The sequence below is a fragment of the Sinocyclocheilus grahami genome, unplaced genomic scaffold (genome assembly GCF_001515645.1).
Source record: "Sinocyclocheilus grahami isolate Dianchi unplaced genomic scaffold, SAMN03320097.WGS_v1.1 scaffold338.1, whole genome shotgun sequence".
Taxonomy (NCBI): Eukaryota; Metazoa; Chordata; class Actinopteri; order Cypriniformes; family Cyprinidae; genus Sinocyclocheilus; species Sinocyclocheilus grahami.
Genome location: NW_015505517.1, coordinates 737,697 through 763,704, shown reverse-complemented (window position 1 = coordinate 763,704; position 26,008 = coordinate 737,697). Strand labels below are relative to the sequence as shown.

The 26,008-nt window shown below is 38.9% G+C and overlaps 3 protein-coding genes across 4 annotated transcripts in view; all 3 read left to right on the top strand.

Moving 5' to 3' along the window:
* The first annotated feature begins 225 nt into the window (after positions 1 to 225).
* Positions 226 to 4,004, top strand: LOC107602927 (desumoylating isopeptidase 2-like). The gene is made up of 5 exons (XM_016295550.1): positions 226 to 788; positions 1,676 to 1,748; positions 2,866 to 2,959; positions 3,032 to 3,173; positions 3,279 to 4,004. The coding sequence occupies exons 1-5, from the start codon at positions 750 to 752 to the stop codon at positions 3,513 to 3,515; spliced, it is 585 nt and encodes a 194-aa protein (XP_016151036.1). The 5' UTR covers positions 226 to 749; the 3' UTR covers positions 3,516 to 4,004.
* Positions 4,005 to 5,990: 1,986 nt separating this feature from the next.
* Positions 5,991 to 10,402, top strand: LOC107602962 (serine/arginine-rich splicing factor 5-like). 2 transcript variants are annotated; one of them, XM_016295612.1, is made up of 8 exons: positions 5,991 to 6,051; positions 6,764 to 6,912; positions 7,003 to 7,073; positions 7,700 to 7,813; positions 7,894 to 7,963; positions 9,106 to 9,179; positions 9,262 to 9,369; positions 9,778 to 10,402. In XM_016295612.1, the coding sequence occupies exons 2-8, from the start codon at positions 6,781 to 6,783 to the stop codon at positions 9,992 to 9,994; spliced, it is 786 nt and encodes a 261-aa protein (XP_016151098.1). In that variant the 5' UTR covers positions 5,991 to 6,051; positions 6,764 to 6,780; the 3' UTR covers positions 9,995 to 10,402. The 2 variants fall into 2 exon arrangements, with proteins under 2 accessions (XP_016151098.1, XP_016151096.1); XM_016295610.1 differs by having other exon boundaries at positions 9,262 to 9,402.
* A 3,991-nt stretch (positions 10,403 to 14,393) lies between these two features.
* Positions 14,394 to 26,008, top strand: part of LOC107602961 (phosphofurin acidic cluster sorting protein 2) — a 45,797-nt gene continuing 34,182 nt past the window's right edge. Inside the window, exon 1 of the mRNA XM_016295609.1 lies at positions 14,394 to 14,829. Coding sequence (XP_016151095.1) covers positions 14,711 to 14,829 — 119 coding nt within the window. The 5' untranslated portion in view covers positions 14,394 to 14,710. The remainder of the gene's footprint in view (positions 14,830 to 26,008) is intronic.

Sequence of the window (26,008 nt, the reverse complement as noted above, 5' to 3'; positions counted from 1 at the left end):
ATACCGTGAACCGTGCTTAGGAATTTTCACCCCGCGTCCGTGCTGCTCAGCGCGGCCTCCATGAGGACAAACCCCGGGACTGCGGCGCTGATGGCTGTTGCGGTCGGGACTGCAGCAAGCTCCCTTCAGCATCACAGCTGCGACTCCTGCGCTCAGACGAGCGGCAAAACCCGTGCCACCGAAACACGAATATCTGGAATGGAATCTCTGTCGTCTTAACGGGATTTCAAACTCCGGGTGTGACTGACAGCCAGTCGTTGTGCATCACCGATCATCTGCACCCTTTTAGGACTTTTCTGGTTAGTGTCTACCCTTGAAAATCGGTGAGATCCGTCTTACTCGGTGCCTGTGCTCTCTCCCCTCGCGCTTACCGGACACTGTCCGCGCGCTGCACACCCGGAGGCCACAAGTGCCTGTTTTTCTCCCGCTAGATTCACCATTGATGGAAACTGATGCCCTGTTGCCTTTCCTCGCCCGTTTCTACCTCTGCAGCCGCTGTTTCTCTTTTAATAACGCGACTAGGCCCGCGAGCCCCGCTAAACATCTCACATAATGACACTTTGATGGATAAAATGACAAGAGCGGATCATTTATATTGTGTTTTGGTCTTTTTGATGTCGGCGTAGCGACTTTGCTGTGTGTTTTTAAATCTCCTCGGGAACCGACACCCGGGTGCGCGAGGAGGGCAGCTGTCTCGAGAGCAATAAACGCCGGTTATTTGAAGGGACCGCGCGCGCTTCTCTCTCAGGATGGCAAATGAACCCGTTATCCTTAATGTGTATGACATGGTAAGCTCATTAATCATTTCGTCTTTCATCCTTTACACTGGTTACCGTCAACCTCTCTCCTTTTGGCTCTAATTTTGCATGCAACAACAAATGTTAAGATGAACTATCAATGCATTGATGAAGACTTTAATATCTGGGTGGTCACAGTGTAGTGATAAAGAGTCTGGGCCGCTGACACAGAGGTTTCATTTTGAAAGCACGACTACAAACCTACTTTGCCTAGGTGTGAGGTGTGATACTAAGCATTGATGTGCGAGTCCAGAGCCGAGATGAGAGCGCGTGTGTTTCTCCTCCCGTGCTGGAGGAGGCGCTGTCACTCCGTTAAATTAAAACACTTTACAAGTACAGAACACTTGTGGTCACAGATCTATAATATATAAATAAACATATACATAAATAGAGCTCAGTGATTTTGTTAGGCCTAATCCTATTTTTTTTTTTAGCTTTTTATTACATACTACTTTTCACAATGTACTAAAATCATGTCTGTACATTTTATGCAGTATTGTCATAAAACATCAAGAAAATGACTTGAGTACATATAAGTGGACACTGTGGTGTTTATCGCTTTATTTTACATTAAATCAGAAAGGGTGGGGATATGCTAGTATTTTTTTCTGTGTACATTAAATCATGTTCTGCATGTTCTATTATTCATGAAGGGCAGCTGGTGCACTTTTTGGCCTCACACAGACACATTTTCTCTGAATATTCACCCCTCCCCCTCCACTTTAAGGCTTATATTGTATAGTGTGTGTTAGGGTTGTGTAGAATTCATTGATTTCAATGCCTTATAGCTAACAAGATGCTCTATATATAGATATAAAATGTACTATAATTAAAATATGATTTTATGAAAATCTCTTTCTCCCCGTTTGCCCTTTTAGTACTGGATAAATGAATACACCTCCACTCTGGGTATTGGAGTTTTCCACTCAGGAATAGAGATTTATGGCAGAGGTACAGTGACCAATTAACCTTTTGCTGTTATTTAATTATTTTATGTTTTTTTTTTCCATCAAACCTCTACTGGAACCTTGGTCCGATTTGTAAAGAACTTGAAAAAGGCTGTGTCAGCTACAATTATTAGACATGGTAGTTGTTAGAGGTTTTGTATATATATTTAGAAAAAAAATATTATGACAAAATGAGAGTAAAAATAATTACGAAGTGAATTAGCAGCTGAATATGAATGTTCATTATAGCCACATTTAAAGGGATAGTTCACCTTCAGTTTCTGGTCCCCACTGACTTCCATAGTACCATATACTATGTATGTCAATGGGGACCAACTGAAGGTAAACTATCCCTTTAAGTAAGGTCATCACTATCCTTGCTTGTTGCTGTTCATGATTTTATTCATTCAACTCAATCTCTGTATCATCTTTCTGCAATCTGAGCCTTGTCACTAGCAATTAAATGCATTATGTACCCTGTGTTAGCTTTGCAAATGGCTTGACTTCACCTACAAGTGGCAGTGGAGTGTTGTCTATGTCTGTAGTGATGGAACGCAACAGAGGAAGAAACACGCTGTAGCCAATTAGTGAAGCCTCTGATCTGAGTCATACAGTATTTCTTTCTTTTTTATCCTTTCACACACACACTGCTCAGCAGCATTGATACAGAGCAGACATAGGCAGCTCTGAAGACTAAGCCATGATTCATTGGGATTTTTAGAGAGCTTTAGCTTCTCACTTATAAAGTGTTGCAGGAATGACATATTTTTGTAGGCCAAAGTCCGGAAACGAGTTAGCATTCCGGGTCGATCTGCAAAACAATTGTCATTACTGCAGTGCTCTATACACATTTAAACTTAAAAAGAAATTGCTCTGTGAGCCTGTCTCTGTAAAACAGGGATTAAACTGTTAAATATAACTATTGTAAGTAATACTGCAAATATTCTAAATTTAGTATGAAACAGACATTGTGACCATATTTTCTTCCCTGTTGTAATGTATATCCGATTAAAAAAGCTTCACAAATGACATTTTCCAGACATTATACTTATGAAATTCCTAAGTGACAATCAAAAGATTTTCAAACCCCGTTTTAATGTTTGTTATTTTGTTCCCTGTAGAGTTTGCATATGGCGGCCATCCGTATTCCTTCAGTGGCATTTTTGAGATCAACCCTGGAAATGCCTCAGAACTGGGGGAGACTTTCAAATTCAAGTGAGTTTTTCACATATACACACACATTTAAGCCACACAAAAAAAACCTAAAAAGTTGTGTTTCTTCTCCAGAGAGGCTATAGCTCTGGGTACGACAGACTTTGCAGAGGAGGACATTGATAAAATAATGGAGGAGTTGGGAAAGGAGTTCAAGGGGAACGCCTACCACCTGATGCACAAAAACTGCAACCATTTTTCTTCTTCGCTGTCTGAGGTCAGTATACTCCCCTTTTTGATAGGACTGGGCTGTATGCAACTTCACTGACTGGTGACATTCTACATTCCCACCTCATTTTATTCTCTCTTTCTCTGTCTCTAGTTGCTGTGTGGTAGAGAGATCCCACGCTGGGTCAATCGATTGGCATATTTCAGCTCCTGTATTCCATTTCTGCAGAGTTGTCTGCCTAACGAGTGGCTCACACCCGCCGCGCTCCAGAGCCATATCAGCATGGGCCTTCGGAAAGAGAACACACACGATTCCAGCGACGATGAGCCCTCGTCTGCTATGGAGGCGGCCGCTGGAACATCACACAGCAGCAGGCACACCCGCGTGTGATCTTACATATATATTTACACACCGTATTACACTAATTTGAACACACATACACTCCAACCTCTGATCCTGCTGCTACAGCACCTTCTGCTGGACTGGATGAATACCAGACCTCATGGCCTCTCTGAATGAGGAAATCAAAGTCATGTTTTTCAGTAGAGCCTACAGGGATTTAAAAACCTTGCAGTGGTACTCTTAACGTTTTAGAATTGTTTGATTTTTACTAAGATTTTAGGGAAATGAAAACAGTGTTTTCCACTAGTGTTAGTGTTCTCTCTCTTATAAGTACATAGGACAATATGAATGATGGGCGAGCATAATGGACTGCCCCCTGCTGGTGTGTAACAACACTACACTACAGGCCCCTTCCTCATAAATCCTGAACTTTTTTCTTTTAATCCCATCTGGATGTTTTCTAGATTTAGCCGAGTTTGCTGTGTATTAAATTCTTTTCTATTTTGAGATGGAATAAGCATGTCATCTGAAGAAGAACTTACATTTCTAACCTTTTTTTTTTTCCTCAGTGACTTTAATAATATTAATCTGCTTTAATTTAATTATATGATGTCAAACTAATGTCATCTTTGGTTTACATTCATTTCATTTTAGCTCTCTTTTTATATTTTAGTGCAAGGTTTGCAATTAATTTACACTAAAAAGGGCAGATGACACCACTGACAGCAGTTGGAAATTGCAGCCTTATAACGGTAAGCCATTGATATGCTGGAAACAAAAGACCCTTGTTGTTCAGTCATCGAGGACACAAAGGGGCCATTTGTGAGGGTGATGTTGAGGGGGTGGGTGGGAACGTGTGGGTGGGGTCTGCACATCAGGTCTGGTATCAGTACTGTACAACAGTGTTGTGATTGAATGCAATGTCTGAGTGATTAAGAGAAAGGGAGTGTTGCAAAGGTGTTAATGGTCATCTCTCTTGACTTTAGTAATTGTGGTTTCTGGCTTTTAAAAGTGCAGACTGAAAAAAAGTAATGTTGAAATGAGTCATCCGCAGCTCACTACATTACTTTTGCACAATTTTTTGCCCTGGTTTTCAGTCTGGAGTAGTCGCTGAGTTCCCAAAAGTCAGATTTCACAAAAAATAGTGTATGATGGACAGACCCGATTTTTTTTTTTTTTTGCTTCAGAGATGATTCCATCCAGTCGGAGGATCAAACATGTTTGAGTTGCATTCGGCATGACTTGTGGCAATGACTTTAGTGTAGGATGCCCAGTTTTTGTCTGTAACCATTTAGAAAGCCGGCAAGCGTATAATGTGTGGTGTTTTAAAATCTGTTCCGATTTTAAAAGTTGTGAAATGTATTCCAGCCTCAACTGTAATTTAAGGCCACACCTAAAGGTTGTAAGGTCTTTCTAGTCTTCAGGCAATAGTCCTTAGTAAAGTAAAGGTTGACACCATATCTAATTTTTCACAAATTAAAATAAAACTGGGAGAGATGTACAGATTATTCAATATGTTGATTGTCTTATGGTCCTAGAGGCAATTTTCATGTTTTACACACACATTTTATATTTAAAAAAGCATATTTTCAGTATTTTGTCAGTTGGATCAGCAGCAAAGTTACAAATATTTCAGTGTTCATTTGTAAAATATTAAATATGGTGTATACCCAGACTATGGTCCATATCAGAGTAAATAATACATCTCTCAGTATTATTTTGACCTTCTGTACCATTTTGCCTGTCAGAATCCTCTCTAGAAGCTCATCTTCTCTGTCTCTCAGGATGGCATGGTTTTGTAGATGGCAACACAGGTGTTTCATGAGTCAAATCAATAGGGAATATGTTTTTGGTGACATATTTATACAATTTTATATTTGGGATATGATTACTGTTATTTTGTCAAATATATTATCAACCTGTAGAGCCTAATTCTTATGATGCTGTTTTTGTTTTATTTAGTCTGAGGCCACAACTGAGATATTTTACTAGTTCAGCAAAGACCCGTTTTGTAGGCTTCACCCACTGATGCCATTTCTAGCCTCGATTAGTATGTCTTGTTTTGATGTGATGGACAATTTCGGACATTTACAGATGAATAGAGAATAAAGAAATTAAAAGTTTGTTATTTTCCCAGAATTTCATTGCTGTCAAGGGGTGGAGAGGGACATGGTCATTTCTTTTAAACACTGATTAAATGAATTCATACCTAATCCCAAGAGTATTCTCGCGTGACTCCTGATAAGCTCAGCAGAAAAGATAACTAAATTAGATCATGTGACGTCTTCAGTTTGCAAACTGGATCAATCCCGTTCCAACTGTGTAAACCGAGCTCAAATGATAAAAGTTTTAAGTCTAGCAATTAAATGTATTCCAACACTTTATTCGATAAAAGAATGTATCTTGAATGCTCATATAATAAATCGTGAAAAAAAAACCGTTTTAAATGTTTTTACGTCCGCATGCACGAGCCTCGCCTGCCATTACCATCCCCCTTTTGCGCGTGAACACGCATATAAATACTTCTGCGCGCGGCCGCGTTCCCCAGTCTCGAGGCCAACGCCATTTTGTCCTGTAAGCAGAGGTGAGAAGATGAAGCGGATTTCGTAAAAATACACTTTGTTTAAGGTGTATTGTTAGTTTAGTGTTGTATTTGAGCTTTGTTAATGCGAAACGAGTTCATTTTAACGACATTTTGTCCGTTATTATGGTTTAACATCGAGTATAGCCTATCTAACGTATCTGCGCAAGCTGACTAGGCCTCGGCAGCACGTTTGATCCGTGGTCATTTAGTCGTGGTATATTTTCTCAAAACTGGCTTAAGTTTAATTTTACTGACTTAAAGGTATTCGTGATTTATAGCAACACTGGGGTTTTTTTGCATTGTAAAGGTGTTCGTTATGTAATAATTTTGTGATTATGAATTCAGCGGTTCCGCAGAGTCAACAGGCGGTAACGTACGTTAGATGTTTTTGTTTAAAGCGTTTTTAGAAACGATTTTTTTTGTTTTACATTAACTGAAGGATCCACGTGTTGCAGAAAACCATATTTGTCATTGTAATTTTAAAATTAAATAATTTGTAAAATGTTGTAATTTTACTAATGTTTTTGCATGTTGTCGGATGCTCAATAATAATTTACGTGCACCGACTGGACTGGACTGGATAAATGATTACCCAGTGTTATACCGTGTGTGACCAACAGGCGCACAGATGCTTTTTTTCCTATAGTTCAAAGTGCATGTTTGCCAGACTGTTAACAGTATAACATTAACCGTATTATGACTCTTTCCCTAGATTTCCCTGAATCTTATATGACCATGAGTGGATGTCGTGTGTTCATCGGGCGTCTGAGCCCTCATGCTCGTGAAAGAGACGTGGAGAAATTCTTTAAAGGCTATGGACACATTCGGGAGATAAACCTGAAAAACGGGTTTGGCTTTGTGGTGAGTATTGACGCTTTCCTGAGGGTCTTTTATGTGTGAGGTGATGGTGAAATCTACATGTCATTGCCCCCTGCTGTCTGATTTTCACAGGAGTTTGACGACCACAGGGACGCAGATGACGCAGTGTATGAGCTGAATGGAAAAGAGCTGTGCAGTGAGAGGTGAGGCTGAATCCAGAGCTGCTTACACCATCTGTCTAATGTAGATGATTAGGCTTGTTTCATATTGTATAAGTCAGCATGAAATGAAAATGCACCCTATTTTGTAAATGCATCTGAGTACTGTCATAAGTTCCTTAGAGATTTTTCAGTAGTTTCTTATCAGTTTTTAAAAAAAGTGAAACTAGGTGTGTGGTTAATATAAATTGAGTAGAAATTTTACTCGTTAAATTACACGCATACTAAAACTGCAGTGTTATTCAGTTGAAGTAGTTTGTTTTTATGTATTTCAAAGCATGTTTACCCAATTATAAAACCTTTATAGGAAAACCAACACATGGTGAATTAATTAGACTCCTAGGGTTTGGTGTCACCGCTGCTGCACTCTATTTTGAACAATATGCATGTGCATTATAAAAAAAAAAGACACTTAAACCCTGTCCCCACAAGCTCGAATTCATTCGCATCCACTTTTGAGTGCAATGCTCGCATCTCAAAATGCAATCAACAACTGATGCATAGAAAGTCCCTGGCCTATATTTCTTTTTCAGTCTTTTATACTCGCATGTACGACACAATACACTATTTGAATTTCATCATGGCTTTAATGATTTTTCTCTTAACCCCAGGGTGACAATTGAACATGCCCGCTCTCGCCGAGGAAGAGGCGGCGGCCCAGGAATGGGAGGACGTTTCTCTCCACGCTTTGGAGGCTATCGTAAATCCCACAGTGGGGGTTCCAGGTACGCAAGAATTGTGAGCAATCATACGCCGTTTGTTATTATGATTATAATTCAAAGGAGTTAACCTCTGTCCTTCTCAGGTATGGACCACCCGTGCGCACAGAGCACAGAATCATTGTGGACAATCTCTCCTCTCGTATCAGCTGGCAGGTGAGTGTCCCGAGCTGTAGCAGCAGAGCGGCGTAGCAGCCTTCTGTTGTAGCGATTCATCCCTGCACTACTTTAGCATTTGACATCTGTGCAATCACACAAACAATTAGTTATCTTTATTACTGTTAAACTGGAAGTATTTTTTTCCTCGTCACCTCAGCCAAACCTTACATAAGTAAAAATGATGATTTTAATGTTGAAAGGTTCTCTAACCCAGACCCATGTTTTTCAAACCTTTTCTTTAACAGCTGTGCTCTGGTATTCTTTAATTGGAGTTGCATGCACAGCCTCCGAGGTGCATAGCGCCCTCCCCTGGTTGTGTTCTGAATAGTGTCCCTGTGGTGCCTCACCCGACACGCAGTGTCTGCCGGTCTAAGTCTTGGCTGGGTCCGTAGCACCAGACAGATCCGTAGCACAGGATAGCCTTAGAGGAGCTGGGTAGCCGCTCTCTGGAGGGTCTGTGATGTCAGATCTGCTCCATCCCCCCCATCTGCTGTTTGGGTCTTATTCTGTTGGTGCTGAAGCGGGGAGGGGTGCAGGGTTTTGGCCCCTCCCCCATCCTCTCTCTCTCTGGTGGGGTCCGTTCTTACGGAGGCCGGATGGGTCGAGTCCGAGGTCGTTTTAACGCTTCATTGCTTCCGTTTGCTATTTGGACAAGTGGCTCTTTGCTAATGCCTTCTGTGGTTTGGAACGGTAAGTAGCTCATCACACTGGATAGTCACACGGTAAAGAGGGTTCTGTCATTTTAAATCTGGAGTTAGTTGTAAAAGGAGAAAGATTGCCGGTAGGAAGTTTTGAGACTTGCACAAAATCTAATTAACAAAATGAGAACCTGTTCTCAGGAACTAGCTGTAGTCAGGCGTGTCTTCATCTGAGGGCTTTGCTTCCTGCTGTTTTACACAATCTAAATGAGATTTGTGTTGCCGAAAACTCTCCGGTAGTTTTAAAACTGGGACAAACATCCGGTAAGATGACATCTGTTGAGGGAGCTTTCTACAGGTGCACCAGTGCACACTTTAGAGCAGATGCTGCAGAATGCAGTGTGTGTTCTTAATGTGTGGGTGCCAAAGTGCAGTGTGTGACTCAGTGCTTTTGGGTTTCTCTGAAAGCGTGTCATTAAGTGCTTTCTGTGCTTTCTGCAGGATCTGAAGGACTTGATGAGGAAGGTGGGAGAAGTGACCTTTGTGGATGCACACAGGACCAAGAAGAATGAGGGGTAAGATCTTGTGCATGTACGCATAAGACTGTGCTCTAACTGTTACATGGTTGTAAACGAGTTGTCCTGATTTGTTTTACAGGGTGGTTGAGTTTGCTTCACACAGTGATATGAAGAATGCCATTGACAAACTGGATGGAACCGATCTGAATGGACGCAAACTCAAGCTATACGAGGATCGCAAGAGGGAGTACGTACCAGACAATCTCCGTTCTCAGACAAGGTTTTTTTAGGCCTTAAAATTAATTCATCTTACCACAATTTTAAGCCTTATAAAGGCCTTAAATCAAAGCAGAAAGTTGTCTTCATGGAGTCATGACGTTAAATGTTGTATGCATTGCAAAACATGAATATCCTCCCCCTAGTTTTCCATTATAAATATCCAAACCTGTCTTAGGCTTTATGTAAAATTAAAAAATTGGTTGGAAGTTGTATTTTTAAAGTTAGTGTTGCTTAATACAATTATTGTGCGTTCCTTCGGCAGTTACATTTAAAGAACATTACGTTTCCTTTTAATTTACTTAAATTCTTACGTTTACCTTCATAAAACCTGCAGAAACCCTGACACAATCTTAACCTGTTTTTCTTCTCTCCGCAGTCGTAGTAGGAGTCGTTCCCGCAGCAGGAGCAGCTCCCGTTCCCGATCACCCAGTCGGAGTCGCACCCCTGAGCGTGGAAGCAAGCGCTCTCGCAGTCGCTCAGCCAGTCGCACCCCAGAGAAGAAGAGTACCAGCAACCGGTCTCCTTCCCGCTCTCCTACTCCTCAGAGGAAACAGAGCCGCTCCCGATCTGCTTCTGCAGAGAGTCAGCACTGAAACTAATTATGAATGTGTGTGGATGAGCGAGACTGACTTTTTATTTTATTTTTTCCTTCACTTAATGTGGCATATGTCATTGTGCTACTTTAGTGTAAATTACTTACTGTGAGTTGAATGGATGTGTGTGTGTGTATGAAGATGTTTTGATTTATTTCTTATTTTGAGGAACTGGGTGGGTTTAAGTGGTAATGGAATGGGTTAAGATTAGATTTTTCACAATGTCTTGTTTTGATTTCTATTTTTATTTGAACAATATCAATCCTGGAGTACTTCTGTAGAGAAATGTATGTGGGCTTTGTTTCTCAAACTCGCCTGGTCATTTTTGTTTTTGAGTCTTTATGGTGATTCAACAGGTTAGGTCTGTATATACACTCTGGAATAAAGTATATTGGTATTTGGCAGAGAGATGTTTGAAGTGTTATTTCTAGTGTGCTCCGTTTGATTAGTGTGCCTCTGCATTTGTTAGAAACACCCAAGCTTAATATCTACCTTTTAACTGTTAGCTCTAAATTGCTATAAAAACTTGTTTGTCCTCATTGTGCATTAGTCGCTTGCATTTGTAAAATTCAGTCTCTGTGCTAGTCCACTAGGTGGTGGTGCTTCATAGTTTGCTCAGGAGGCTTAAAACCAGATGTGTACAGTTTGAGCTTAACACTATCATATTTTAGAAATTTAAGCTTGGACTTGGTGAACAAAAGTGAATTGATTTTAAACTTGATTTCTGAAAATGTATAGATCACCTTCTTAAGAGGGTTTCTGTATCAAACCGCTGTCTATTTTAGAGTTTAATGGACTGACTAAAAATAACTGAGCGGCTGCATGTCTGTGAATTGATACAGTTCCAACATCTAGGGCAGGGAGGGGCTACTTTGATAGTGAGGAGGGCCAGCATTTTTTCTCCTTTATACCAAGGGGCCAGATTACTAATCCACATCCACACACCTTTTACACGGTCTTACTCAATTTCATTTTTATTGAAGGAAATTAAAGTATAACTAATGTCATTTGTTTCCAAAGATTTTATTAAGTATAAAACTTGTGCAGTTATGCTAATTCAGAAGGAAACATTTGTTGTCAGTGGACCGAAATTACCCTGACTAGCCAATGTAAACATTTCAATTGCATTGTCTGTAAATTTGCAACACAAATATACAGAGGTCCTTTTTTTTTTATTAGTAGCCTACAGAACATTCTCAAAACAACCTAAAAGGACAGTTAAAAAGGGCTTAATTAAAAAAAAAAAGTTATTCCAAATGGTATCATAAAATAACCTGGTATCTGCAAATTTAAGACCTTTTTAAGATCTGCACTTCACAATTCAGCCTTTAAACAATTTTTTAAGAAAAGGGATGAGTCAAAAGTATCTATTATATTCATTTAAACCATTATTATCAATTAATTATATTAAATAACATATATCTTAGTGTCTTAATTGTTTAGGTTTTTATAATGCATTAGCTTTTTGTCATCCACTGGTTCACATTTAAAAATATGTAGCAAAAATAGCAGACGGGCTTATTGAAAAAGCTAATTCGTTCTCTGCCAGCAGGTGTCACTTTCAGAACTGCAGAAATATAGTGGTTTCCCCGGTAACCGCAGTACACAAAGCTGACGGCAGCGCTCAAGTTTATTCAGTGAAATCATAGCCTTTTGAAGTTTAATCATCATATTAATCCACATAGCGATTCTTGTCTTTCCGTCCCCAAAGACCTCTTATAATTTAGACTTTTTGTACCATTTAAGAGTTTGCATGGCCTTAAATGTAAACAACTGAACTGAAGACGTTTTAAGGACCCGCGGAAACCCTAATAAGAACATAGTCCAGTGCAAACATTTCTGTCATGCATTTGGCAAAAAGCTTTTGTTGACTATGAATTTTACCTTTGAAATTTGAAGCAAGTGCAACTCTGGCGTCCCCGTTGTTTGTGAGCAGTGGTGTGATGGCGATTTAAATAAAATACAGATTTCCAAACAATCCAAACATATGGGTATCCCCTTGCACTTGGTAAAAAGATCATCTGTTTACCATCTTGACTTGAAAATACTGTTTTCATGGTCAGTTTTTCATTTATTATTTGCTAATGTTAATGAATGTTTACATTAGAGTTCACATCCTACCACGCTGAAATGAATAGAGGAGCGGCTGGAAATAGCGACCTCTCCTGGTCGGAGATAGTATTAACATTATAAACTGAAAGCAATCTTTACTTGACTTGCTCTTCAAATGTTTTAAAATTGATCATCCGAGTCTAATAGGATCCAGCGGGCCGTACTAAAAGACACTGCGGGCCGTATATGGGGCCCATCCCTGATCTAGGGCCTCAACATGCACACCGCACAGAGTTATTGATTCAGTCAATACGGTATGAGAAGCACACTAGCAGACTGTATTTTATAAATGGATCTCTGTTGCTACGAGGAACCTGGCAACCACATATTGAGAAGTATGAATGGGAGGCGATATTGTAACATCTGCACTGTCCCAAGCACAACCCCCCTCCCTCCATGCCTCTGCCGGTGAAACTAGTGTCCTCTGCACTGCACGCTCTCGTCCTCAAGGGCAAACAGATAACATCAATCTGCAAACAAACAGCAGAAGTGCTTTGAGATCAGAGGCCTAAGAGCAATTTGTGCCGTGCTGATGAGAATAGGTTAGTTGTTTGAGAAACAAACACACATACACAAATGGCGTGAGTTGGAAAATAGTTCATTACTATAAATACAACTGGAACAGCTTGTCCTTTTGCTCTTTCAATAACACGTTGTCATTGACAATATCTGCAGCGTTTTATAGACACAGCTAAATAAATACATTTAAAAAGCATACTTTTATACATTTTGAGAAAAAAAACCAGTAATTATAATAACATTAATAGAACTGGATTTGCATTTCCATAAGAAAGCATCAGTTGATGTAAGGGAGCAAAAAAAAAAAAAAAAGGAATGATAATTTTAGGTTAGCTCAGAATTTGCAGCGTTTGCAAAAAGCTATCACACAATTATCCATCATTTTAGAAATAAAACCAGAAAAGGTCAACCTTTTTCTAATTAAATTAAATTGAAAGTCCCCCTGTAGTGAAAATCCAGTTTATTATGTTGTTTATTTGTCTATGTGCTGTTTTCATTTGCTTTTAGACAAACCATGTGCCAATCCATCCTTAAAACTGTGGTTGCTCAAAGGCAGTCCCAGAAACGCGGTTTGAAACAGCCCTTGGTTTGCTACGTTACACAATTCAATAACCAGAAGGGATGGATTCCTATCACTAGCATATCCCTCTCTCCGCTTATACAAACGCGGCGCGCATAGCGATCCCATGCAGAATATACCAACAGGATTACCAGCACAAAACCAGAAATAAAATAGAGCAAAAACCCATGAAGCCGTGGTTTAACGTGAATTTAGAACCGCTATATATAATCCACTGGGATCAGTGACGGCGCTACACCGGGCCAGAGCCATAGAAAGAGATGGCTCTCTATGGCTCTGACCGGGGCTAGGGGGGCTATAGCCCCGTCAGAATGTTTAATAGCCCCGGTTTAGCCCCATTTCTTTATGAAGTAACTCTGATGTCATCAATATCATTTATTTTCTTAGCACCCCCACACACTGGTCTAGCCCCCCCTTAGCACCCCCACACACTGGTCTAGCCCCCCCTTAGCACCGTGCCTGACTGGGATCAGGATAATCTTGATTTTTTTTTTGTATCAAAGAATATATAAGTATATTTATAATATTGTATTATTATATTATATTATCATTATAGAATGCTATTGTTATGATATAAGTAAAATTGATGTCCAGGATACTGGACATTTGGAATGGCAATATAATATAATATAATATAATATAATATAATATAATATCTGTGAGATAATATTTAAAAGATAATTGCCTTATATTAACATCCAGACTGGGATCAGGATAATCTTGATTTTTTTTTTGTATCAAAGAATATATAAGTATATTTATAATATTGTATTATTATATTATATTATCATTATAGAATGCTATTGTTATGATATAAGTAAAATTGATGTCCAGGATACTGGACATTTGGAATAGCAATATAATATAATATAATATAATATAATATAATATAATATAATATAATATAATATCTGTGAGATAATATTTAAAAGATAATTGCCTTATATTAACATCCATTATTGTTATTTTATTTATATATTATCTTGACCAACTTTTTCATGAAGTAGATTCAATAAATGCTCCATGCTTGCTATTTCGCGAAGCAAACTGTCCAGTACTTGCAAGCACTACAGTAATGAGTAATGATCGCACTGTACTGTGATACTGTACAATCCCAGCATGACGTAACTCTTCATTTATAAACAGCACTAGGTACTTTCACTACAGTTGTCCCGTTATTTACTGGCCATCCCGAGTGTGCGAGAGCGCAGATGCGCCAGTCTCTGGTACAACCCGGGGTCACGTGACTTCCTGCACACTCTTGGCTGCCGCTGCCGCTGCAGTTTCTTGTCGCGAGCGGTCGGTGCACGGTGTGGAAACTCCGAGCCACAGCGGCATGAAGCTGCGCGCAGACACCGCACGAGAATCGCTGCACCACCCGTGAACGGTAACCCGGCTCCGTAGAGCAGCGGATTAACAGCGGGAAGGATTTAGATCCAGCGCGTTCCTGAGGGAGAAGTTTGCTCACCGTGTCGGTGGAGGTGAACGGGACACCAGCAGCGAGCATGGCGGAAAGAAGTGGCCGGTTAAGCTTCCCCGGGAGCGGGGCGCTAAACAGACCGGTGCCTATGAACCTGTTCGCCACCTGGGAGATAGACGGCTCCTCTCCTAACTGCATCCCCAGGTGAGAGTTGCGCGAGATCGGTGGACCCAGGTGGGCTGTTTGTGAGCGAGCTGTTAGGTGCACGGCGACAGGGAGTGGTGTGTGTCTGTGTGAGATAGAGAAAGGGTGTGTGAACTAGTTAGACTATCATTGTGGTGCGCTGATCCAGCGCGTCTGATTGGACCGGTGTCAGCATCGGATCACGGTGCCGCAAATCCAGTGATGTTCTGCTGATTTAGTAACTTTTTTCTGTCATTCACCGTTAAGTGTTCAAATGTGACAAGATTTGTCTTTCATCACTACAGATAGTCTTTTAGAGTTTTTTATTATTATTATTATTATGAATAATTTCCGTTATGCTTGGCGCGATCTGACAGTTCTGTTCTGACCGCGAGCACAAACAAACTCTGTGGCCTTTGTGACGTCAGGGTTCCGCTCTCGAGCTGTGAGGTGGCACGCGCGGTTTGTTATGAGTCGGTTTTGCCGGAGGGGTCGAGCTGTCATCAACACGGGCCGGTGTCGTGCAAAATAACCCAGTGGGTCTACTAGATGCACTGCCACCAGAACATAACGTTCTGACCCAGTGTTTCAGAGATTGCTGCTTCTCTAATTTGCTCTCATGAGTCATAAAAGTATTTTCTTTCTTTCTTTCTTTCTTTCTTTCTTTCTCTCTTTATTTCTTTCTAAACCACACATTAGATCAAAACAGAGAAGCTACTATTAAAACGGGTTTGATTAGCACCGTATGTGTGCTGGCATGCAGGTTGTCTTTGTTTCTGTCCCATATAATAGATATGATGAACTATGGGTGTTGTCTGCAAATGAGAATTCTGTCTTGAATTACGCACCCCTCCTCACTTACAGGAGAAATTATAAATCAATGAATGAATAAAAACTGTAATGGTTATTTTTTCACTGCAGTTGCAAATAATGGGGACTGGAGCTTTCAAGCTTCAAAATCTATCATAAAGTGGGCCCTACACTCTTAAAAATAAAGGTGCTTCAAAAGGTTCTTCAAAAGGTTCTTCAAGCGATGCCATAGAAGAACCATTTTTGGTTCCACAAAGAACCATTCACTCAAAGGTTCTTTAAAGAACCATCTCTTTCTTACCTTTTTATAATCTGAAGAACCTTTTTTCGCCACAAAGAACCTTTTGTAAAACAGAAAGGTTCTTCAGATGTTAAAGGTTCTTTATGGAACCATTTAAACAAAAAGGTTCTTCTATGGCATCGTGAAGCACCTTTATTTTTAAGAGTGTATGAAGATCACAAGCCTTCTGAAGCCGCTCGATAGCTTCGTGTGAGGAGCAGTTCAAAGTTAAAATCATTTTTCACTGAACAAATCATTCTTTTGAGTCTTGACGTTTTAATGGATCAGTTGATCAAGTTCACAAAACCAGTCTGAGTGGTTTGTTCACCATTTGAATTGATCCAAGTTCTCGAGTTCTCTGACTAAATGATCCAGTCTAAATGAAGGGGATGATTAATTTTTTTGGTAGAAAAACGACCTCTCATAAATGCTTATAGATTGGAAATATAATGTGTAAATTCTGTGGATTGCTTTTATTTTCCTTTTTTGTCATTTTGGAGATTGGCAGTCCTACACTGTAAAAAAAATATCCCATTAAATATGGTTGCACTGTAATAAATACTGTGATAATGTTTCCGGTATTATGAGATGCCTGTGTATTTTATAATAATTGTATATTTTATTAAGATATGTAATGTATTTTGAATGACCAAAATCCACTTTAAAATGTTTCACCATAATGATACAGGTGGCACAATGGAAAGCCACATGATGAATATTCTTCACAAATTCACCTTTTGTGTTACACAGAAAGAAAGTTATTCAGCTTTTGAACAACATGAGGGTGTACAATGAAAATTTTCATTTTCTGGTGAACTATTCCTTTAAAACAACCTGAACTGGAGCAAATGGTGAGATGGATGGGGAATAGAGAGAGAGAGATGTGCCTTATGAATTCTTGATCATAATAAAATATTCACAACTGTACCACAGACACATTTTCCTTCAGGCCCTTTGTCTGCCTGATGTATGTGTGTGTGGAGCACGACATTTGACCACAGAATTCCTACAGTTAATTATGTGTTAATTTAAAGGTCTGTTCTGTGCGCATAATTGAAGCTGAGAGCAGAATCTGAGAGAAACAAATCATCTTATCACAGTGAGACACACACATGCATCTCTGTCATAAAAATGACATTAACTAAGTTTTTAATGAGCTGATTAATGAGCTACAGCAGCTGGTCTTCTGAGCTTTTCTGTAGGATTTTCCCCTATAGGGCTTCCACTGCAGTGGGTGTGGCCTCGTTTGGAAATGCTATCTGATTGGCTTGGCCTGACGTGGCGGGCGTGTCCCTATTGTAGGACTGGTTTTCTTATTTTTGGTTGTTAGGGAACTGTGAATATATTATCTTAGCAACACTCAGACATGTTTTGTCAGTTTTCTGGTGAATATCTGGTGAAAGTCACTGCAATGTGGTTATTGTTAACTAAAACCATTAAAAATTGTTAAATCAAAATATTAATAAATACTATATTAGTATACAAATAATACTAAAGCAACAGTGATTCATTGGTTTGTTTGCTCTATTTGTTTTAGTGACATATAAACCCCCATTAAAACACACACACTTTATTTCCTTTTTTTGTGAAAGATGCATCTGTCACTCAGTCAATGTGTCTAGCCTTTGTGTTTTTGTCATGCTTCATCTCTTGTGTTTACTTGAGTGTTAAGTGTTTTTGTTTTTTAAGTGAGCGTATATGTGTGTTGAGTGTTTTGAAGAGAGATACTTTGCATCCTACAACTACATCTAAATTTGTGATCTCTGTATATTGTGGGTCAGCTGTCAGCTTGAAGTGTTTGTGGTGCGCTGAAATGTAGATCTGGAAGCAGCTGGTTTGAATGCAATTTCAATCTGTTGATCTCTCTTGATGTTTGATTGTGTTAGAGAATAAGAGGACGAATGAATTTGTATTGAATGACAAGAATTGCCATCATTCAGATTACACACTGCAAAATAGGTCACAACATATCGAGTCTGAATCCTGTGTGACTGTTGTGTGTTATGGCAGATTTGATAGATTTCTTAATATTAAGAAGGGCTTAATATTAGCTCATTGTAGCTGCCATAATCCTCACGTTCAGTTAAGCTGTCAGAGCTGACACATTCGGACTGGTTCAGTCCCGCTGAAGTCAGTCAGAGACTATCAGAGTGTAAGAAAACAGAAGGTAACTGAACGACACAAGACACAGAAATGTCAACTATGAATGAAATAGCTACAGCAGAAAAGCTGATCTACTTCTGTCGTGTTAGTCATTCACTTTTCAGTCCAGCATGTGAATGTGAAGTGTGTCGATTTGTAAATGTGTGTGTAATATGATATTTTGTGCTGTAACTGGATTGTAGAAAGCAGTCTTGTTATTGTTAAACTAAAACTATTAAAAATCGTTTTCACTAATTGAAATCAAGTTGAAATACTAACTGATATGTGAATATTAGATGAAGCTGAAGTACTAAAATTGCTAAAGGCACAGCTGAAGTACACAAATTGAAATGAAAAGTAAAAATTTAAAAATAAAAGCTAATTCAAAATGCTATAATAGTATTTTTGGCGGTTATTCTCATATCCTGGTAAATGAAAATGTTCTTGTTCTTTTGAGTTAATTGTACTTGAAAACTTGCAGTTTTACTCAAAGCGTCCTCCAGAAAGTCTAAATAGACCGTGTACTAAAACTGTGCTGCCAAAATGGCTTGTTTCTAACATCAGAAACCTAAACTTATTAACACACGGCTGCCCACATTTACACATCAACAATGCCTATTCAGTGTTGAGCATGGCCTGTCCAGTCATGTTGAGGTAATCCTGAGGGAGTAGCAAAGATATTATTAGCCCTAAACACCAGAAAATGTATTTGTTTAATTATAGAAGATATCAATGGCAGATTTTACAATTCTATACTAGTTTGTCTAAATAAATTAAAAATAAAGCATTACAAACTAAAATCAGTCATTTTAGTGAATTCAAAATTATCATATATATATAGCATCACAACATTATAATTTAATGGATAGGCCTATTCTTTTGGAGATTTGATATAATTTACATTACACAGTTTTAAATGATTAATGTTTTTACATATTAATATTAACTTTAAGTGAGTGTTACATGATGAAAAGGTATTCTCATAGTAAAAATAGGGAAAATAAACACTATCAAATATCCAGTTTAAATAAAAAACCCTCTAATATTGGCTGATAACTGATGTTCTGTATATCCTGAGAGTAAAATTACAATCACCAGCAGGAGCTACAGTGCAAGCTTATTCTTTATAGTGATGCTGTGCTGCTGACTGTGTGCACGACCCCCTTATGTTCCTTTGTATCTTCTGAAGTGGGCATCATTTTCACTAGAACAATAGAAATCTCTCTGTCTCTCTCTCTGATTGAACAGGCTGTGCTAGGCTGTCATATTTGTGTGTGTTGGTGGAGTGTGTGCTGCGTTCTCACCCAGAGGGAAGAAACAGTCATGGCTTTGTCTTTAACGCACCCACAGCCATTCTTACACACACACACTAACAGGAGTGTGGTAAATAGGCGTATTGTTTATATGATAAATCGCTGTTTTGTCTTGGAGCGTTTGTTGTGTATTTTGTGTACGTTCTTGATTCGGAGGGATAGCAGATGCTTGAAATCCCTTTAATGGGACAATGAGTGACGGTGCAGCTCTTTTATATGGTTATGGTGCTGTTCAGTCATGATGTCCATTTTGTAGGTTAACCTAGAGGACTAATTTGCTATGTTCCCTCAGGAATTTTTACTGGGTTTTTAGAATAGCGCTTTTTAATGTGTGTGTGAAAAATAAGGTTACAAAGAAAGAAAACAGGAATAACGACTTTATTCAACAATTTCTTCTCTTCCGTGTCAGTCTTCATCACACATTCATGAGAGTACCACGATGTATGAGAATAAAGTCATTATTTTAGTTTTTTGTTGTGCACAAAAAGTAGGCCTATTCTCGTGGCTTCATAAAATTATAGTTGAACCACTGATGTCACATGGACTATTTTAAAGGGGTCATATGACGTTGCTAAAAAAGAACATTATTTTGTGTATTTGGTGTAATGAAATGTGTTTATGTGGTTTAAGTAAAAAAAAAACACATTATTTTCCACATACTGTACATTATTGTTTCTCCTCTATGCCCCTCCTTTCTGAAAGCGAGGTGTGCTCTGATTTGCCCGCTATCCAGTGCGTTGTGATTGGCCGAATAACTCAAGCGTGTGACGGAAATGTTATGCCCCTACCATATTGTGATGCCGTGTCCCGGCGCAATGTGATAAAAACAATAAAACCCATTATAAACGAGGCATTTGTTGCATCCAGTGGGGACATAATTACGGATTATAATTACTTATATTGTCTTTTTACTCGTTGCGTTGCATCGCGCTGCGTAAACATAAAACCATGTCTGCATTTGTGATCGGAGAAACGACAAACAACAAGCGCTACTCTACACTGCTCAAAACTCACGTTTGAATAATCAGTGGCAAATCCTTTAAATATGAGAACGTACTTACAGGCTGTGAGTCAGCATTATTTGTCAGCATCATAGACTGTATAGGGTCAGCATGCGCGCCGAAGGGGAAACGGGAACTGAATTCACCGGAACACCGGCATTGTAGGCTACTCTCCCAGTAAACAATCCTCGTCCTCCGTAAAATGCGTTGCACACATCTGAATATTTGGTTTGAACTGTTCTGGAACAGTGTTGTAAGGTTTGAACTGTTCTGGAACAGTGTTGTAAATACAATTTAACCACTGATTTCTAGTTGTGTCCACAGCGTCTCCACGATATGGTGGCGGCAGCAACAATGTTACGCCTTCTTTCTTTGCGTGAACATTTGGGCGGTGTTAAGCAAATCTTCCCACACAGTGACGTAGACATGTGGGGGCATGTTTAAATGAGGTGTTTTAGGAGGGCGTGGACTAGCACGATTAATCGAATGCGATTGTCATGCGCATTTTGTTAAAAAAGCCGGTTCTGTAATCCGCAGTAAATCATCATCACGTGCTTTCAGATGAAGCAGCATTTACTACACATAGCCGTAGTTCACTGACAAGTTACGGAAAAAAATCGCGAAAAAAATTTGGTTGCGCGATTCTGAAATCGAAGAAATCGTTCGCGATAATGACAGCTGTTTGCATAGCTTCTCAGTAATTAATGACAGAATTTTAATTTTTGGGTGAACTATACCTTCAAGCAGCACAATATTTTTCAACATTGATAATAATAAAAATATGTCTCAAGTATCAAATCAGCATATTAGAATGATTTCTGAAGGATCATGTGACACTGAAGACTGACTGCTCAGCTTTTCCATCACAGGAATAATTTATTTACAGTTATTTTAAATTGTAAATTTTTATTAATATGACAGTTTTTTTACTGTTTTTGATCATATATATATATATATATATAATTCACCTATATGTTTAATATAACTATTTAGAATTTTTTCTGTGCATATGGCAGGAAATGAAGTGAATTCTTGCACACACAGACACACCAGTGCACAGCTAACTGCTTACTCAGCACTTACAGTAGGATGGGGGGTAGGGGTGTGTGAGTGTGGGTGTGTTTTTGCTCTCTATTTGTGTTTGGTTCTCATTCCTTCAGTTTCCAGTCTGGTCAAGTCTGAAGGTTTGTTAAAAAGGACTGTGACATAAGCACGCACACACACACACACAGTCTGGTTTGCTATCCTTGTGGGGACTCTCCATAGGCATAATGGTTTTTCTACCTTACAGGCCGTATATTCTATTGCCCTACACCAACCCTACACCTAAACCTACCCCTTAGAGGAAACGTACATTTTTAGATTTTCAAAAAACATTCTGTGTGATTTATTAACTTGTTTACACGTGGGGACCTCAATTTAGGTCCCCACCGTGACACAAGTCCCCATGAGTCTGTGTGTATTCATTTTTAAGTCCCCACCAGAATAGAAAAACAGGTACACACACACACCTACCTCCTAAAGTCAATAGCCAGTCGTTCAGACTATAAAATTCCTCTGACTATGTTCTGAATGTTTGCTGATGTCTCATTTTACACCTCATATAAAATCACCACACAGAAACTTTAAACCCAGTTCACCAGGTTCTGTGAAAACAGCCTACAATGTGGTGTTTGATGGATTTTAGCAGAGCTGGTGTCTGCATTTGATCATTATTTGCATGTGGTCAAAAATAAAGCCAATAATCCTGCTTCTGGTCTGAAGAAACATACAGGCTTAGAACAACATGAGGGTGAGCCATTGATGACAGAATTGACAGTTTTTGGTGAACTGTTCCTTAAAAGTCACCTATATCCTTCTTCATAAACCAAGTACCTTCATTTGCTTTGATATTTTTGTGTTGAAATTATTTAGATGGATTTATTTGAAACTCTGTTGATCAAAGCCTTTAGCAGTGCAGCTCTTTGTAAAGACTGATCATGAACATCACCGTGAGGTCCAGAGATTCAGAAGATTCCAGAGCAAAACCGGCATCTGAGTACACCCCGAAAAACAGATGCCGTACACCCTGGGGATTCTGGGAGTCTGCACACCAAAGACTAAAATAGCTGGTTTGTGGACCATGACCTGCTCTTTCCCTGAAGCCCCAGTGTGAGCCAGCAGCAGTAGGGCTTTGAATTATGGTTATCAAGAATGCAAAACTAGCACGAACATCCTGAACACGTGTGCATGACCACACGGCAGTGGTGCACATCGGTTTTGTGTTTAAATAAAACTGTGGCCAACGTGAATTCTCCATTCCTGATCATTGCAGGTGTGTCTGTTTGTTGTGCAAAGACAGAAAGTAACACAGCGCTCAACCAAACACTGGATATGAAAACAATGCACTGTGCAAATGTATATGTACAAATAGTAAATATCAGTTCACAATTTTCAGTCAGCTGCATTGTTTTCTGTTCTGCATTTCAGATCTGGTATTTTATTAGTCTCATATAAAGTGTGGGAATTTTAGTTTGTAGGACTGTAGGTTATACTGTATGCAAGAGGGTTGGGTCACAATGCTACTGACTAGGCACTTAATTAGGATGACAATCTCATTTTACAGCCATACATATTCGGATAGATGCCTTTAACCGCTGTGCCACGTCTTGCACTGTTTTTGATTGTCCTTAAGCAGATCTTTTCTCAGAATTAATTAATAATTTCAGTTACTTTGACCAGCTGGTTCATTCACTAAACCTTCACTTCAACTTGAAAATAAGAAATTGACTAAATCATGCATATTTTTTAATGGTTCATTTACACTACCATTCAAAAGTTTGGTGTAAGATTTTTTTAATGCTTTGCTGCATTTATTTGTTTAAAAATATAGTAATTTAATATATTTAACATACTTTAAAATGTAATTTACTTATGTGATGGTAAAGCTGTCGTTAGTGTTGCTTCCTTCAGAAATATTGTTATATGTTGATTTCGTGCTGAAGAAACATTTCTTATTTTCAATGTTGAAAATGGTTGTACTTGTACTTGATATATATTTTTCCCATGAGATATATTTTATGTCATGATGAATATTTTGTCAGGTTTCTTTTATGAATAGAACGTTCAAAAGAACAGCTTTTATTTAAAATATAAATATTTTATAAGAATGTATATGTCTTTAATGCACTTTTCATCAATTTAATGCATCCTTGCTATTTTATATAAAATATAAAGATTTTTGTTTCATTTTATCAATAGGTAGGCCATCTAGAAATAATTTAGGTTCCCATGATCATTTGGCTATAAGTTCTCTGCCTATTTCACACATTGGGCTAAACACTGATATTAAAAAGTCAGTTTATTTGCCATTTTTGACATAGCCACAGATTATAAGCATGCTTCTTCTGTCTTTATGCACTTTGTTTTATATTTTCTTAACTAATGCGATTATATTGTAGCATCAAGTGTATCACAAGCACTTGTTATTGTATACATGGGTGCATTTTTACAGGGCATTTATAATATTTTAAACATAAAGACTTGCATTGTGCTACAGGAGATGTTTCTGCAGCTGGAGCAACTAAATTATTGTGTTTCTAATCAGCAATTTTATGTTTTGTGTGTGTGTGTGGATCCAGTGAGAAAGTAGGAAAATGTAGGTCAGTTGTTTTTACAAGGGAAGGAGATGCATGTGCATGTTGACTCAAATGTTTTCAGCATGTGTTAGTCTTTAACTGCAGTTTGCTGGAAGTCAACACACTCATCTGCAACTAATGAGCTGAATGAAGCCAACCGAGTGTGTGCAGAGAAACGTGTGCTTGTGCTCTGGTGAAACACAGAAGGATTGTTTGCATCGGTTTATGGTCTCCCATCTCCATTAAAGGCTTATGTTAACTCGATCTCTCCTGTCTATCTGTCTATCTAAGAGGATCAGTGGTGGTTTGTTCTGTCTCTCTGTCATACACAGGTCAGGGACTCCTGTAATCTCACCAGGGTGAAATCAAGCGTAGCTTTAGTTCTGGTAGGGCACGTTAGTCAAGCTCGCATCAGCTGACCTTCAGCTGATCCCCATCTACCTATGGGAATACGACACCTATCTAAGCATTCATATATAAGGTCCCTCAGTATTATCAGCAGTTTTCGCATTGCTCAATAGCTAATTACCCTCCTCCATCCCCAACTCCTTCTCTGTCAGTCGGGATTCAGCCTTCTGATTCTCCTTGAATCAGACTAATTCTAAAATGTGTACATAACATTATTGAACTTTAACAATATCTGCAATACATTTATGTTAGTTCTGTTCTGTTTACTCTGGGGGGTTATTGCTGCTCTCCCTGCTCTCATCCATGCTAGGCTGCATGGAGGCGCAGGGAGTTCTTGCCCAGAACAGAACCATACCGCCAATCCAAACTGTATGCTAATTGTCAATCATCTTTGACGATAGTGGTCCTGACCGAAATGAATTCAGATCTACTGTGAGTGAATTACTGTTTATATAGTCCATCTCTCTCTCTCTCACACACACACTAGGGCTGCACGATAAATCGCATGCAATATTTTACGCGCATCTTGTCAGTAAAGCCGGTTCTTTAATCAGCGGTAAACCTGTGGGCTTTCACATGGAGCAGCATTAACTACACAGAGCCGTTGTTCACTGACAAGCTGCGCAAAACCACGATCATATTTTGCGCATGTTTTGCGCAGCTTGTCGGTGAACAATGGCTCTGTGTAGTTAATGCTGCTCCATGTGAAAGCCTGCGTGTGATGGAGATTTACCGCTGATTACAGAATGGCTTTACTGACAAGATGCGCGTTAATATCACATGCGATTTATTGTGCAGCCCTATCACACACACACACACACACACACAGTTTTATTGCAGTCGTTGGGACCGATTACAGTGCAGGTTATCTCGACACTCTGCTCCAGTTTTGACGGTCTTTGAAGTTCGAAAACATAATTCAGAGTTTCAGATAAACAAATAATGTAGAAAATGTCAAGTGTGTTTATGGTTTTCTTGGTAAAAACTACAGTTTATCCTGAATTTGCATACAGCGGGATCCAAACATCTAAAACCACTAGTGCAAATGCTTCTATTTTGCATTTGTTTCTAATACAACGCTACATTTTTAGTTACAAAATACATTATCAACATTTCTAAGTATTTGATTTGCCCATTTTACATTTGTGATCAGTGTTCTCCAGTATGATTTGAGAATGATCCAAAGAACGTCTTGTGCTTCAACCGAATCAAGAACATCTTGACCTTTTGTACAAATGAGTTCAGTGACAAATGTGCTGAGATTTCTTTACTTATACACTACCAGTCAAAGGTTTTTGAACAGTAAGATTTTTCATGTTTTTAAAGAAGTCTCTTCTGCTCACCAAGCCTGCATTTATTTGATCCAAAATACAACAAAAGCAGTAATATTGTGAAATACCATTCTTACTATTTAAATGAACTGCTTTCTATTTGAATATACAGTGCCGTGAAAAGGTTTTTGCCCCCTTCCTGTTTTTTAAATTTTTTGCATATTTGTCACACTTAAAAGATTCAGATCATCAAACAAATTTTTATATTACACAAAGATAATGCAAGTAAATACAAAATGCAGTTTTTAAATGATGATTTCTTTTATTAAGGGAAAAAAGCTGTCCAAACCTGCCTGGC

Coding starts and splice junctions, on each gene's coding strand:
- LOC107602962 (XM_016295610.1), top strand. CDS start 6,781: ATGACCATGAGTGGATGTCGTGTGTTCATCGGGCGTCTGAGCCCTCAT. Junction 7,814..7,893: donor TCCCACAGTGGGGGTTCCAG/GTACGCAAGAAT, acceptor TGTCCTTCTCAG/GTATGGACCACCCGTGCGCA. Junction 7,964..9,105: donor CCTCTCGTATCAGCTGGCAG/GTGAGTGTCCCG, acceptor TGCTTTCTGCAG/GATCTGAAGGACTTGATGAG.
- LOC107602927 (XM_016295550.1), top strand. CDS start 750: ATGGCAAATGAACCCGTTATCCTTAATGTGTATGACATG. Junction 2,960..3,031: donor GGGGAGACTTTCAAATTCAA/GTGAGTTTTTCA, acceptor TTTCTTCTCCAG/AGAGGCTATAGCTCTGGGTA. Junction 3,174..3,278: donor TTTCTTCTTCGCTGTCTGAG/GTCAGTATACTC, acceptor CTCTGTCTCTAG/TTGCTGTGTGGTAGAGAGAT.